This window comes from Hippocampus comes, unplaced genomic scaffold, assembly GCF_001891065.2.
Source record: "Hippocampus comes isolate QL1 unplaced genomic scaffold, H_comes_QL1_v1.1 scaffold122, whole genome shotgun sequence".
Lineage (NCBI taxonomy): Eukaryota > Metazoa > Chordata > Actinopteri > Syngnathiformes > Syngnathidae > Hippocampus > Hippocampus comes.
Genome location: NW_017842059.1, coordinates 1442574 through 1456861, shown reverse-complemented (window position 1 = coordinate 1456861; position 14288 = coordinate 1442574). Strand labels below are relative to the sequence as shown.

General features: G+C 42.2%; 2 protein-coding genes across 2 annotated transcripts in view; both read left to right on the top strand.

Moving 5' to 3' along the window:
- The window catches only part of aplp2 (amyloid beta (A4) precursor-like protein 2), a 62318-nt gene that overhangs the window by 46498 nt on the left and 1532 nt on the right, over window positions 1–14288 (top strand). The window contains exons 15-21 of the mRNA XM_019861189.1: window positions 1106–1909; window positions 5002–5128; window positions 5972–6148; window positions 6572–6607; window positions 7669–7751; window positions 10973–11050; window positions 13662–13817. Coding sequence (XP_019716748.1) covers window positions 1106–1909; window positions 5002–5128; window positions 5972–6148; window positions 6572–6607; window positions 7669–7751; window positions 10973–11050; window positions 13662–13817 — 1461 coding nt within the window. The remainder of the gene's footprint in view (window positions 1–1105; window positions 1910–5001; window positions 5129–5971; window positions 6149–6571; window positions 6608–7668; window positions 7752–10972; window positions 11051–13661; window positions 13818–14288) is intronic.
- On the top strand, window positions 810–2362 carry LOC109510860 (tripartite motif-containing protein 35-like). Its single transcript, XM_019861526.1, has one exon. The coding sequence runs from the start codon at window positions 995–997 to the stop codon at window positions 2339–2341; it is 1347 nt and encodes a 448-aa protein (XP_019717085.1). The 5' UTR covers window positions 810–994; the 3' UTR covers window positions 2342–2362.

Below are 14288 nucleotides of genomic sequence, written 5' to 3'. Positions count from 1 at the left end.
GAGTAAAAGACAACATTGTTTTGATCAGAGAAGAAGACAACAGCAGCCTCAGTCTGTCACTGAGACAGACCCAACACAGGAGACGCTATCAAGGACATGTGAATACTTGATTCTTTACACATTTAATAGCACTCTCTTTAGTTTGTAAGGTTTAGGCAGGGATTACATTTAGATTTTCTCTGCACGTGTAAATGGTTTAAACATTCCTTTCTTTATAAATCTCGTTTAATATTAAAAGTGCATTACTATATTTTTCAATACCAATTACTTGTTAAAGTTGTGTGCGTTTGTACAATCAGTGGGATAGTTGCAATACATATATGTGAATGATAAAAGTAAATTGCACATTTGTCTAAGGAAATCTAAGGAGCTTCATGTTTTGTAAAAGATCTGTTTATTAAATTTCAACATTTTCCTAATGTTCTTGTGCTTCCTTAGACCAAAGCAAAGGAAATACATTATTTTGGTTATTTATAGCAGAGTATGGTATAACTTTAATGGTCCGGCCCACTTGACATCTACCGAGGCCGTATGTGGCCCACAATGTGAAATGAGTTTGACACCCCTGCTCTAAATGCAGAATGGGACTCATACTTTTCTGATCAGAGAGTTCCTAGGACTCGCAGGGGCTCAAACTGTAAAATGATCACTGTCTGACTGAATGTACTTCACCTGATTCAATTCAAACTATCTAAAAGCATTTAAAACAGAACTTTCACACGCCAAGGACAGAAATAAAAGACGGCTTGAAAATGAAGTTCAGTTCAAGAAAAAAAATCGATAAAAAACGTTTTCAAGAGCTCGCAGAAATGTTTTTGTTTCAGTTGAAGTCTGAAAAAGAGAAGCTTAGCTCCAGCGAGCAGGAAATGGACTTTTGTACTTTCTGGCTATAAAACAATTCAAATTATCCTCGTGACCGAAGGTCGGAGGGCACTGCGGCTCTTCGGAGAGTGAATGCTCAAACGTTGAGACAGACGGCGTCCTCACAAGAACCATGGCCAGCCAAGTTGAGGACAATCTCCAATGTCCGCTCTGCTTGGAAATCTTTCGAGATCCCGTCCTGCTGCCGTGCAGTCACAGCTTTTGTTCCGCGTGCTTGCGGCAGTGGCGGAGGGAGAAAGGAGATCTGTCGTGTCCGGTCTGTCGTGCGGAGTTTGCCTCGATGGACCCACCTTTGAACTTGGCACTGAAGAATGTGTGCGAGGCCTTTTCGCAAGCCTCGGTGGGCCCCCAGGACCTCTGCGGGACGCACAAGGAGAAACTGAGACTCTACTGTTTGGACCACGAGGAGTCGGTGTGCCTCGTCTGCAGAGATGCGAAAATCCACGCCGGCCACAAGTTTTGTCCCCTCGATGAAGCCGCGCAAGATCGCAGAGGCCAAGTCCAGGAAGCCCTGCTGGGCGTGAAGAAAACCTTGCAGCATTATATCAACCTGAGAGAGAACTACAACGAGCAAGCAGAGTACATCCAAGTCCAAAGGGAGCGGATTGAAAGAAAGATTCAGAAGGATTTTGAGGAGCTGCATGCCTCTCTGCAGTTGGAGGAGGAGGCCAGATTGTCTGCTTTGAGAGAGGAAGAGCGGCAGAAGAGTCGGATGTTGAAGGAGAAAATGGAGGCTCTCGGACGAGACATCACCGCTCTCTCAGACACGATCGCAACCACGGAGCAGCTGCTGACCTCTGACCCCCTTTCCTTCATGAACAACTACCGGGGCACCATGGCCAGATTCCAGCAAGGGCCCGACGGGGCCCAGCTACCCAAAGGAGCGCTGCTGGACGAACCCAAACACGTGGGAAACCTCAAGTTCAACGTGTGGGAGCGAGTGAAGGACACGGTCCACTTCAGTCCCCTCATTCTGGATCCCAACACGGCCGGCCCGGAACTCACACTGTCTGAAGATCTGACCGCTGTGAGTTTTCAAGTCGGACAGTGCCGTCCAAAGAACCCGGAGCGAAATCACAAGTCCCACAAAGTGGTGGCTTCTGTTTTGTGCCCAACTAACAGGTGGGAAGTGGAGGTGGAGGTGGGAGACAACACCGATTGGAAAGTGGGGCTGAAGTGGCGAGACTTTTTTTTTAATCGAAAAACGGTCATTCAATTTTGTGACGGGAAATACAAAATTCGACCACTTCAAGCCTGGAACCCACCAGAAAAACTGCAGAGGATTCGCGTGTCCGCAACACACAAAGCGATTGTATTCTCTGACGCTCGTACAAACACCGAAATCATCAGAGAGGTTTGCGTGCTTAAGCCGGTGAAAACAGTTCCTTATTTCTCCACAAGGTGTGCAATTCCTCTGAAAATCATCCCACGACCTCGGGTTAAGACTGAAAGCGAGTGATGATGGTCGCTCCCACAATTGTTTGAAATGGCAGGGGGGCGTCCCCATTCAGTAAAAGCTATGAAAGATTGTAAAATCATTGAAATCTGATTTGTCATTTTGTATGATTGCTGTTTTGGGGTTTTTTTTTTGTTTTGTTTTTTTTCCTCCAACGGAGATTTTACATGCTCTGTTGGAGAGTAGACATTGTTTTGGAGCATGAAAGAAAAAAAAAAGTTTTAGCGTCTTCTTTTTTTTTTTCCACATGCGATCTTTTTCAATGAACAGATGTTGCTGTGTGCACCTCGTCACCACCAGGTTTTCGGACACCATTCATCCCAATAAATTGAACTTTGCGCTTGGACCCGTGGACTGAGAAGTAACACGTCATCAAAGTGCCGTAAATACATTTGAGAGAAAAGATATTTGTGTGCGTGTCGTTTATCAAGTTTGTTCAGTCCAAATGAAACGAGACCCTCACATTCAGCAGAGACGATCACACTTGACCGCTGGCCAGAAAGAAATCACTGACACCAAAAAGAAGATTCTTTCTTTGTTTTTGAGACGCCAGGCCATTATTGACTGCACGGATTTTATTATTGTCGATTTTAATTGCCAGATGATTCAGACCTGCTGAAACACTTTCGAGGAAATAATATTGCCAAAACAAATTGGGTAATTCTTGGAGCAAATAGTCATAACAAAAGTAAAAATGTCATCCAGGCATGCGTCCCCTTCAACCTTCCGGAATGATTACATCTATCTATAGTTAACCTCGGGTCAAGTTCGGATTTCACTTCAGGATCAGGGTAGTAAAGTAGAGTTCCATGTCAAGTTTCGAGTTTCAATTTTAAAATAAAGGTTAAGGTTTCAAAGTAGGGTTCCAACAAATGCTTGAGATTTCAAACATGGAATAGAGTTTCAAAGTAGGGTTTTGAGTCACCTTTAAGGTCTCATGGTAGGGTTTCAGACCTGCTTTAGATGGTCAAATGAAGGGTTAAAATTTCATGATAGGTTTAAGATTTCTGCCCTGCAACTGACGAGCGACTGACTGTCGTCCGCTTTCTGCCCTGAGTTACCTGGGAGACAAGCACAGTTTATGACCTCAGTTTATTAGTCGTGTATGAATGATATTTTTCAAAAGGTGATCTTGGGTGAATGCAGGTCGGCTAATGCTGGGTTACAACATGAGTGTGAACTCAAGTGAAGACACGCAGACAGAGGTGTGTGGAAAACAACCAGTACCTTGTAGCTGCTGACTCACTCGTGACTCCATCAAATCATTGTGAAGCAGAAAACGAATAATCTTGCCAGCCCCAAATATGACATGTAAAAATAAAATGGCCATAACATACATTTGCAAAGCTTGGAATGTCCTATACCACATGCAGTCAATTAATCTGTTCTCCGCCGCACTAAGGTAACATCGCAGACCGGCTGAGATTGTGTCAATACACGCCAGAGCTGGCAAAAGAGTGTGTTGGGATGCAGGCATCACCGTGTGTCATCTTGGAGTGGGGGTGAAGTGAGGAGGCTCGTTTGGCCGGGCAACGATCACGCTTAGACTTGCGGGGCTTGTGTAACAGTGTGTGAGTCTGTCTGTGTGTTATTATTCTTGCGTTTAATGTGCGTTGGCTTGTCTCCAAATTCCATTTCCAGTGTGGACATTTGCGTTTCGAAAGCATGCTATGCTATAAATAGATATGCGGTGTAATAGATTTACGGATCTGCGTTTTGTCAGGCTGTTTTTCTGTTACATTTTCAATCCATAATCCCAGTTTAAAACCTCAACCCTGGCCTGATGGTATAATTTGAAACCCTAATTTAGATGAGAACCCTAATTTGAAAGCCATACTATTGTCTGAAACCCTTACTAAGGTTTAAAACCCTAACTTCAAACCCTAAGTTTAGATTGAAAGTTTAGCAAGAGATGACTCAGTCTTGAGACCCCCATTTAATTGTCTAACTCTTATTTGAAACTCTAACCCAGCCTTAAAACCTTGACTTCAAACCCTAACCTTGGCTTCAAACAATATGGTTAGGGTTTTAATCAAGGCTTGGGGTTTCAAGCCAGGGTTTGGATTTTCAAAACTAGGTTTTCAAGGAATAAATATGTTTAAAAAAAAAACACGTTTCAAAACACTAACAGGGTTTTAGAGTAAGGTTTCCAGCCAAGTTTCTATTTTTTTAGGGTCTCAGTCCTCAGTTAGGGTTTCAAATAAGAGTTCATCTTTTAAAGTATGGTTTGAAGTGAGGGTCAGGATGTAAAGTTGGGGTTGTGATTTCAAATCACAATTTGAATACAGGTACAGGAATAGGGTTTTTAAAGATATAATTTCAAATTGAGAGTTTCAAATTACAGCTAGGATATCAACACAGGATTAGGGTTTCCAAAAAATTTGAAGCAGATCTTGAATGCTGCAGTTTTACACCCCTGCAGCATACAGAATGGCAAGGAAAGACCATGTGGCACGTGGAGGAATGGCTTATTAGCGCCACCTCTTGGCAGTGTTGTTTCTTGCATGCACCTTCGAACATTTCGTGCGTGCGTGAGCACACGATGCTTATTAAGACCGAGAGCCTAGAGGATGTTGTGGAGTGATTCAGACGTGGCGTAATTTCCATATTAGACTCACTGCCACAAGATGTGTTTGTGTGTGTCTTAAACATGTCATCGTTGACTTCCTGTCTCTTTTCCGATTTGTCAGGTGATGACTCACCTGCATGTGATCGAAGAGAGGATGAACCAGAGCCTATCCCTGCTCTACAAGGTCCCCTACGTGGCCGAGGAGATCCAGGATGAAATCGGTGAGTTCCTCAGAAGGAACCGGGATGATCACAGGGGGGCATTCCAGCCCCACCTACAAAAGGAAAATCAGCAAGAAATTGAAAATATTTTTGTTACGTTTCCTCCTCCCACACAGTTAAACAGCTTGAAAAACACTTTTTAAATACATTGTAAATGTATTTGAACACACAGACAAAAATGGCAAGCATAAAATGTTTAGAAACTACTGAATGTATACTTCATAATGAATTTGTTTCCAAAAAATAGGGCCTGAACGATTCATTTGCCGATATTAGCGCTTTTTATAAATAAATCAACAGATTTTTGCCAATGTTGTTATAGTATCTGTCTACATGTGTTGCTCAACCATTTGTGATCAAATATCCCTTGCTTAAAGGGTTTTAAAACTGACTATCAGTGCTGGCTATTGGCATGTCATTGGCGTTTCTGTTATATAAACAGTATTGCAAAATCCCTGTTATCAAGGCAAAAAAAAAAAAATACTGATTAATAATAAGGAAGCCGAGGTCAGCGGTTAAATGTGTTGTTCTTTCTCAGTGCTGCGGAAGATTGAGCATGGATGTATCGATGAAAGTCGCGCTGTGTCGACGTCGAGATGAAAGCCGAGCGAGTGCGCTGACAGAATTGGGTCATGTTTGAGCGGCTTCCTGCTGGGAGACTCCCTCGGAAAAAACACACAGACAAACGCTAATTGCTAGTTCGCAGAGAATGGGGATCAGGTGTTTTGAGTTTTGGGAACATTTTGCTCACACTAATGATGGTGAAATTTAAAGATCTGCATCTCGTGTCTGGGGCTGTGGAGAACATCTCCATAATTTGTTATTATTTTTTTAATGTGCCAGGTGAGCTGCTGCAGGAGCAGAAAGCCAACATGGACCAATTCCTGTCGTCCATCTCCGAATCCCAGCCCGACGTCACCGTGTCCTCGGAGGAGAACGTGGAGGTGCCCGTCGTGTCCGAGGGGAAACCCTACCGGCCCATCCAGGTCACTTCTTTGGGATCCCGCCCGGAGCCAGAAGGTGAGCGTGGTTGACCTGATGTGGCTCTGTTGGGTCCAGGGACGCAAGAACCTCTTCAAAATCCTAATGCCAATTCAACATTATTACCATGCCACAGGAAGTAAAAAGTTGTCTAATTTTGAGAAAAAGTCATATTGATGTTATAATTAGCTCACAATTTTTAGTTACGATGTTCAAAATAAATTTGAAAAATGGTGTCATTAAATTCACAATTAATGAGAAGGGAGAGTCAGTCAGTGAATTTCAACACTTCAACTTTATTCACACTGTTAGCATTTTTTTGTGTCCCTCTGAACACTCTGTCATTCTTTTGCCTCATCACAGCATAGCTTAATATCTTTATCTTGCCTTTTTCTTCACTCATTAACTTTTCTCTTCTTCCTCTTTGTTCTTCTTTATTTTCCATCTTGTGTTAACAACAAGGCGATCTGTCCGACCCGCAGCGAGCCTTCAAGAAAGGTTGGTGCCCAATGTGGCGTCTTCCTTCCCTTCTGATTTCCACATTTTCTTCTGTCGTGTTTCTCATCCTTGCCTTTCTGCCGCAATTTGGATAAAGGGTTGTGCTTTCAACAGTGAAAACAGCGTTTTATACATGTTTTACATCCTGTCCTGGAAGTAGAGTACGAGGTCGAATGACAATGGCTAAAATGCTAACAGATAGCATCCAAGCATAGATTCAGTCATCCATGTCAAGGCAAGTGGATTCTGGAATTGGTTGTGTTTTCTTTGTTGCTTTCTGAAACCATTTTAAAATGATTCAAGGAGTCATGCTTTTAGACTACTGTAACAATTTGTTCTTCTATGAAGTTGTCATACTTGATTGCCAACAGTCTAATCTCTTCATTTCATGGCATTTCTCTTGGCTGACCTGCATCCAGTGCATGGAGTTGGATGTTGGAATGTTTTGTCCAATCAGATTTCAGCCTCTGTGTGTTGCCATGGCAATCTAATCTGCCCAGCGCCTCCAGAATCAGTAGGACTAGCCCAGATAATTCAATTTTATTCACCGTGGGACAGTAACATCTGTCAAAGTCAAAGTCAGCTTTATTGTCAAATATGCTCTATGTACAACATACAGCACAGATGAAATTTCTTTCCTCTCAACCACAGTGCAAACATGCAGTGCATTAAAAACACACACAGCTAAAAATAAGTAATAAGTAAAAATAAGTAATAATCTGCATTTTTTTCATCCTGCGGTTGGTCAGCGCAAAACTGTTCAACTACCAAATTACATCCCGAGCAATCTGTACACATTTAATACATTTTAATCATCAGAATCTCTTGTGTAATGTATTTTATTTTTTGTTTGTTTTTGTCAACCATGATCCACTGCATACCGTTTTGATAGGCCTTTGTGCCAGGCAATAGGCAATACAGTCGTTGCATTGTGCTGAACCCGTGAAAGGCTTTTATTGTCATCCTCCTCCGTGCGCTGCGGAGACAAGTCGAGCATGCGCGTGATGATTTTGATTTATGTTTTAACGGTCTGCGCTAAGTCCTCCGTCTCGCCCTCACAGGCTCCGCCGTGTCCGGCTTAGACGGTCTGATTGGCGCCGAGGAGAGAATCATCAACAGCAAGACCAAAATGGGACCCAACGTGGTAAGAACAGCATTTTTTTTTTCTTATTTCTATTTACTTAACTCCACACATTCACAAGTAAGAGTGGCCATGTTGATGCCAAATATTAGTAGGGATGGGCAGGTAGATATCTGGTATCCCTATCGGGCCGATACCAGCCTTATTTTAAGGTACTCCTGGAGGCTGCTGATACCAGCCACCAGTAATTAAGGCAAAATAAAGCTGACATCGAGTAAATCCTCTTCACGTAGTTGGCGCTGTACTCCGAGACTATGATACATCGGCAAATCATCATCTGCATCTGAAAGAAAGGTCTTTTTATTTACAATTTTAAGTACAGTCATACCTCGGTTTTCGACCATAACCCGTTCCAGAAGGCTGTTCGAAAACCGATTTGTTTGAAAATCGAAACCACGCTATTTTTTTTTAAAAAAAATCTTTATTGAACACGTCTGCTCACAATGGAACGCTACACAAGGAAGCGTCACTTTCTCTTCTACCTGAGGAAGTGTCACTTCCTTGTGTAAGGAAGGCGAGAGGAGTCAAGTGGCGCATTCAAGTGCGCTCAGTTTGGTCGAGAAACGATTTTCGGTCGTAATCCGAGGCATAAAAAAAACTCGAAATTTTTGGTCGAAAACCGATTTGGTCGAGAACAGAGACGTTCGAAAACCGAGGTTTGACTGTACAAAGGTATCGGTTCTCGGTATTGGCGAGTACTCAAAGAGTACTGGTCTTGGGCTGGGAAAAAAAGTGGTATCGAACATTCCTATTTGTACCACTTTACAACAAGGTTACTCTAATAAATATTTTCTAACACAATGATAGTTTTTCACCATAAGCTGCTAATCACGAGCAGAGTGTTGGACTTATCACTTTGTTGTTATTTAAAGGCCGCATACGTCAAAATTAACGTCTAATGCCTCACAACAAAGCCGTATAACCATGACGATGAATCCCAGCCCATCAGCAAAGACCCTTAATGATACTTAATAGAATTAAATTAGGCTTTATGACACCGGTAGATCATAATTATACATCTGGTATCATTGTAGTGACTGAAAAATACACGTGACCAGAGGCCATTGAAGCATGTGATTTATCGCAGCCAATCAACAAAGAGCAGTAACGATAATAATGAAAACGTTATAATGAAAGAAAAAAACAGTATAGCTGTATATCCTATTCATGCACATTATTATTTCAAAAGTTGTACAAAATCTCCAAAGAAGAATTTTAAGCATAATCTATTTCTGCTTTTAAAATATTGTAAAGAAAAATAAACATTGCAATTATTATAATTTAAATAATAGGAAGCTACCAGAGTTGGAGGAGTTCTCAAAATTTTTTACAGCAAGTACCACCACAAAAATATTTCACCCTCCATGTACCGCCACAATGACCAACAATAAAATACATACAAGTGTTCATCAAAAATACGAACTACAAGTAATTTTCAATCATCAGAAAACACCATGCACTGAAAAACAAAGCAATGTAAATAAACTTTAAGCACGATATAAATATATCCAACCATCCATTTTCCGATCCGCTTATCCTCACAAGGGTTGCGGGGGGTGCTGGAGCCTATCCCGGCCGTCTTTGGGCAGAAGGCGGTGGACACCCTGAACTGGTTGCCAGCCAATCGCAGGGCACACAGAGACGAACAACCATCCGCGCTCACACTCACACCTAGGGACAATTTAGAGTGTTCCATTAAACTGCCGTGCATGTTTTTGGAATGTGGGAGGAAACCGGAGTACCCGGAGAAAACCCACACAGGCCGAACATGCAAACTCCACACAGGGAGGCTGGCGCTGGAATTGAACCCAGTACCTCTGCACTGTTAGGTCAATGCGCTAACCACTGGACCACCGGGCCGCCCAATATAAATATATGTATACTTTAAATTTGTTCTCAATAAAAAATGTTCAAAAGCACATTCCTTACATTTTCTACACTCAGCATTGGGTCACTAAAGTTCAAGTTTAGCTTTAACATGGTACTCAGTCTTTCACGTGACCTGATGTCACCCTGATTTCTGAAGACAACACACACACACACACACACACACACACACACACACACACACACACTCACACACACACACGCACACGCACAAAACTCTCCAAAGTGAACTATTTTGCAGCAAACTGGAACCGTGCTATTTGCGCGTCCTGCCGACAATCCGCTCCGGGCTTTGTTAGACCGCATGCGACCTGTCTCCATGTGTTTGGCTGCTGCATGTGTGTCCATGTGTGTGTCTGTGTCAGTGTGTGTGTCTGTGTATGTGGCATGCTAACAAGCCTGAAAAATGGCGGTTCTCAAACTGGGTTTCACCAGCTGTAGCTTGGGGGTTGGCGAAAGAGTGTGCAATCAATTGTCGTTTGAAAGAAGTGCATAGCTGCATATCGGGACCAGTAAACCAAACTTCATGAACCAATTACTCCTCCTTACCTTAGCTTTGGTCCAATTAAACGTTCTGATACAATTGTGACATACCATCACATATTATTAGGAATAAATAATAAAATCCTAATTTTTGCGAGAGGAAAAGGTGTACAACGAAATAATAAAAGTATAATTTCCTCGGCTACAATGATTTCTTAAAAATGTAATAAGGATACATGTACACATTTTTGGAGTGGGTGGGGTGGGGGTCTTGAAAAAAAATTCGACCTGGAACTAAAATGTTTGAGAACATGAGACCCGTAGTCTACAAGCAGTTTGCCTGTGTCTGTCGCATGCATCTATGTGTGTGTGTCTTTTTGTGGCAATGTTTGTGTGCTCAAGACAGAGAACATCATCATCCTGTCACAGGCAGCGCCTCCTCTGAAGATTTGTGCTCTCAGTAATGAAAAATATGTATGTGTGTGTGTGTGTGTGTGTGTGTGTGTGTGTGTGTGTGTGTGTGTGTGCCGGGGACTGTTTTTAACGTTCATATATGCAGACACGCGCACTCACACATGCACTCTACTTCCAGCTTGCCCCAGATAGCATCATCACCCACGCACTGATAATCCCTCCACTTTACTGTGCAAGCTCTCGACCTGTCTCTCTCTCTCTCTCTCTCTCTCTCTCTCTCTCTCTCTCTCTCTCTCTCTCTCACATACACATGCCTCCGCACACAAACACACACACACACACACACACAGACACCCACACACACACACACACACACACACACACACACAGATACATATACACACGTACAGTAACCCGGGCTGCCCTGTCTGTGTTGACAGGTGATTGATGAGTCTCTGGATGTTAAAGAAGTTGTTTACAGTGCAGAGAGACTCCACATTTTGCATGATGATGAGCTGGTGAGTATGGCGGCGCCCCCCCACCGTCCACCACAGGCCTCTGTGGGCAACTTGCAGCGCCATAGGGTGCTCAGTAGTCCTTAGTGGAAAGTAACCAATGTGACTTTGAACTTGGATGTGCAGCGGAAACCTCAAAAGTCATGAGAGTCCGATTCTTCTAACTTTCATACAGAGGACGAGGTCTGGAATTTGCCCAAAATGGCTGCTTCTAACAAAATAGCTGACTTCCTGTTCAGTTTTGGACATTGGTCTATTTTATCAAATATTTGTCAAGTTACACCTTGACGTCACGCTTTGCCCACATCAGATGCCATAATTTTTCCCCCAAATTAACTGAATGATTGCGATTGCACGGGCATTTCACTGGTTTCACTGTCGTAAAAATACAACAGATTTTCAGCAACCCAAAACTAAATTCACATCTCCTTGTTATTGATTATTCTTATTATTATTAATTCACATCTCCTTGTTATTGATTATTCTTATTATTGTTGTTGTTGTTGTTGTTGTTATTTTGTTCAGGCTAGTACATGGTGCTGGTTTGTGCATGTGTGCATGCTCTTTATGCGAATGTAATGCACACCTGACTTGTTGGGTCATGTGACACCACATATGACGATGTCATATGTGCCAGATGGCGACTGTAGGAGACTTGTTGTGACTTTGCATTGAAACGAGCGGACGTCTTTCACACAAAACACACACACACGCACACACACCTGCATTGTTTCCTATTCAGTCCAAGTACACAATTTTTGCAGCAAGACACACTTTGATTTCCAGCAAGGCTCTACGTTTACGCCCTATTTACTGTATGTACTGTATTTATGTTGTGAGGAAAAAGGTCAAACAAAAAAATAGAACATGACTAGATGTAAAATACAAAGCATTACCATGTAAAATTTGCTCAATATCAGAAACAAATAATTTTGAAAGTGAGACAAAAACTGCAACCATATGAGATGGAAAATCAACAAATAATTAAAAAATATATATATGGGGGAGATGGTAAAAAAATGGTCAAACATAATAACGATTGGTAACGATAATGGCAATATCGCGATATAGTGATGTTAAAATTGCCACGATATTATTGCCGTCATGTCATGATATTAAAAGCACCACATCTGTTTAATACGGCAGGTTATTATTTTTTTGTGCAATTCCAGAATCCTCTGGTAGTTACTTTTGTTGGAGCAGTTTAAAATGAATTTGGCATGTTTTGACAACCTACGTTTAGAACCCACGCTAATCGCCAAATGAAGAGGAACATAACGCATTTGAGTTCCTCCACAAATTGACTTGATTGGCAATTTGTGCATGCATTCGCAAGTAAGTGCCTCAATATGAAGTGTAGTCAGCCGAACGCAGCATTGTGAACGACGAAGACCATGATACTTTGCACCGCTGAGCCAATTGGACAAATTGACAATAAAGAGATCATCCACTCCTATTTCTTTGTCACTCAACTCAACTGTATTTATAGAGCACTTGAAAACAACCACCGCTGTATAAAAAGTGCTGTACGTGGGGCGAATATCATAATATCATACATACAACAATAAACAATAAAACAATAAATGAATACCGAAGACAGTAGAAAGCACAAAAAAAGTAAAACTAAAATCAGTTTTCAGGATGGGCAGCGAGGGAGCTTGCTGAATGTTCAGTGGGAGGTCATTCCAAAGAGAGGGACCAGTAACAGAAAAGGCTCGATCCCCTTTGAGCTTCCGCTTAGTTCTTGGTACCTCTAATAGTGTCTAGTCTGCAGACCTGAGGCACTAGGCAGGTACGTAGGGGTAGAGGTGCTCAGAGAGGTAAGGTGGGGCGAGGCTATTTAAAGATTTGAAAACAAATCAAAGAATCTTTAAAATAACTCTCAAAATGTTTAGGGAGCCAGTGAAGGGATATGAGAGTAGGAGTTATGTGCTCCCTCTTACGAGTGCCAGTCAAGAGGCGAGCGAGCAGCAGCATTTTGGACCAACTGGAGACGCGAAATGGAGGATTGGCTAACTCCAAAGTAAAGTGCATTACAGTAATCCAGCCGGGATGTGACGAAGGCATGAATTATTGTTTCTTGAAATTCAATGAAAAGAAGACAGAAGTGATAGTGTTTGGTCCCAGTGGCCCTTGCACATGCCATCCTGGAGACTTGGGCCCAAGATGTTCCCCACAATATTGTGATAATTACTGTATCGTGAGATGTCACGTTAGGATATACTGTAGTTACATTCTTAACATATGAAAAATACAAAATAATAGAATTGCTGGACAAAATATTACACATATATTATGTAATATATGCAGAAAAATAAGAATTACAACAATAATTGTAAATAAATCAGAATTAAATTCTGATTTATTATTGGGGTGGGCGGGATCTAAAAAATAGCAAATACGTGTGGTCCTCTGTTTACAATAGTCCCAACATATGAGGTTTCATGATTCTTCTTTGTGGAATAAGGCTCCAAAAGACCCACACGAGACAACACACGAGTATATCGCTACATATTGTGGTGTACTTCTTGATGGACATTTTGTAAGAACAAGACATTTTGTAAGAACAAGAAACTAAATATGGAAGTTGATCCCCCCCACTCCCTCCAACCAGGAGACCTACAGGCCCCTGGGCGAGGACTTCAGCTTCGGCAGCAGCGTTCTGATCGGCCTGCTGGTGATCGCGGTTGCCATAGCGACGGTGATCATAATCAGTCTGGTGCTGCTGCGGAAGAGGCAGTACGGCACCATCAGACACGGCATTGTGGAGGTACGTGACGTCTTTGTGCTTCCTTAATTTAAAGAGGGACTGAACCCTCCACGTCACAGCTTTCTGTTGTATTTTATATGCGCAATCTTGTTCATCAGCTGGGACTCCATTTTTGTGACCGACATAAATCTGCACGGCACCTGGTGTGTCTCTGCACAGAGGCAGGTTCAAACCGATGTTGGTAAATTCGGTGACGACCATGTTTTGACTCGTGCTAGAATACAATGTGTTCTTGCTTGAAACATTTGAGGATTAAGTTCCTCTATCAGCTAAATTATTTGCCAATAAAAATGGAAAATCTGACATGGAAAGAATTACTAAATGTATTAAATATAGAGTGGCTATTAGGACTATGCACCTCTCCACTAAAAGACGATTTTTGTGTGTGTGTGTGTGTGTGTGTGTGTGTGTGCGCGTGCGTGTGTGTGTGTATGTGTGTGTGTGTGTGTATGTGTGTGTGTGTGTGTGTGT